The sequence below is a fragment of the Brassica oleracea genome, chromosome C1 (assembly GCF_000695525.1).
Source record: "Brassica oleracea var. oleracea cultivar TO1000 chromosome C1, BOL, whole genome shotgun sequence".
NCBI classification, from domain to species: domain Eukaryota; kingdom Viridiplantae; phylum Streptophyta; class Magnoliopsida; order Brassicales; family Brassicaceae; genus Brassica; species Brassica oleracea.
The window spans coordinates 24,475,237-24,476,402 of NC_027748.1; the positions used below are offsets into that span (position 1 = coordinate 24,475,237).

General features: G+C 38.5%; 1 protein-coding gene across 1 annotated transcript; it reads right to left on the reverse strand.

Moving 5' to 3' along the window:
* Positions 1–812: 812 nt before the first annotated feature.
* LOC106335657 lies at positions 813–1,166 on the reverse strand. The gene has a single exon (XM_013774244.1). It carries the CDS (start codon positions 1,164–1,166, stop codon positions 813–815), a length of 354 nt encoding a protein of 117 aa, XP_013629698.1.

The window sequence follows — 1,166 nt, forward strand, 5'->3', positions numbered from 1 at the left end:
AGAGCTCATGAAAAAGTTTCTTCCTTTATCCAGAGACCACCGTGGCTTGCTGAGATCTTCAAGTGAAAGATCTTTTTCTTCTCTCCTTCTGTCACATGTTAGATCGTTACCGGCGACCATGGAATGAGACTCGACGGATGTGAGAAAGCAGCGACGGCCTCGTCCATTTAGGAGAACCATTCCATTCTCCAGGAGTTGCAGGTTGTCGTCGGGATGGAATGGAAGTAAACGGATCTCCGTTTTGACGGCGACTCCTAAATCCAAGATAAGTTTTTTTTTTTAAAATTAAATTTCGTACACAGAATGAACCCTACGAGCTCATCAAATAAAATAAACAAACTCACAAGATCTCTGAGTTTGTATATTAAAGGATAACAAATAATCATAACAACAACTATGGGCAGTGAAATTCACCTCTATAATCTACTACATATCGCAGTACTTGATAAGAAATATATAACAGTACACATATTTACCATACTATTTGATCCAAAAATGGTGTTTATGCTGCTGATGTTTGTTGAATCAATACAATAAAAGAATCTAAGAATAAGAATTAGATTCTTGAGGCATAGGAGAAATCTTGAAATGAAATCAAATAGGAAAAAGAATATAAAAGAGATTTCATTGATTGAAGGTTCATCACCAAGATGATTACAAAGGTAAAGTGAACCTTAGAATGCAAAATCTCTATGAAAATATGTTCTTAAAGTCTAAGAAGAGGAGAAGATCATTTCTCATAAGGAGGTAACTCCTTATTTATAGAAAGATGAAGCCTAGGGCTTCCTAGCAATATGGGTCTAGTTCAATATCTAATGGACCTTTAGGAGGATGTAAATCCATCCCCAACAAGTAAGAGCAGATTTAGACTCAGACCTTATTTTAGGGTTACCATTCGTGGCGAGGAACTGAAGAGAGCGCAAGGCATTAGTTCTGGTGATGAGTCGAGGAGTGAGAGGCAAGCTTCTCATCATTCTGAGAACTTCAACGCACCGTATTGCTTCGGGAGAGACGGTGTAGTATCCTTTGTCTTTTGCGATACGAGCGACTCTTGTAGCGACGCTGAGAAGTACTTCAACGTCTTTGCTTTTCACGCTTCTTCTTTTTCTGTTTCTTCTCTTGACATCTTTCGTGAGTTGGGGAGGAAGATCATCTGACAAAGTCAT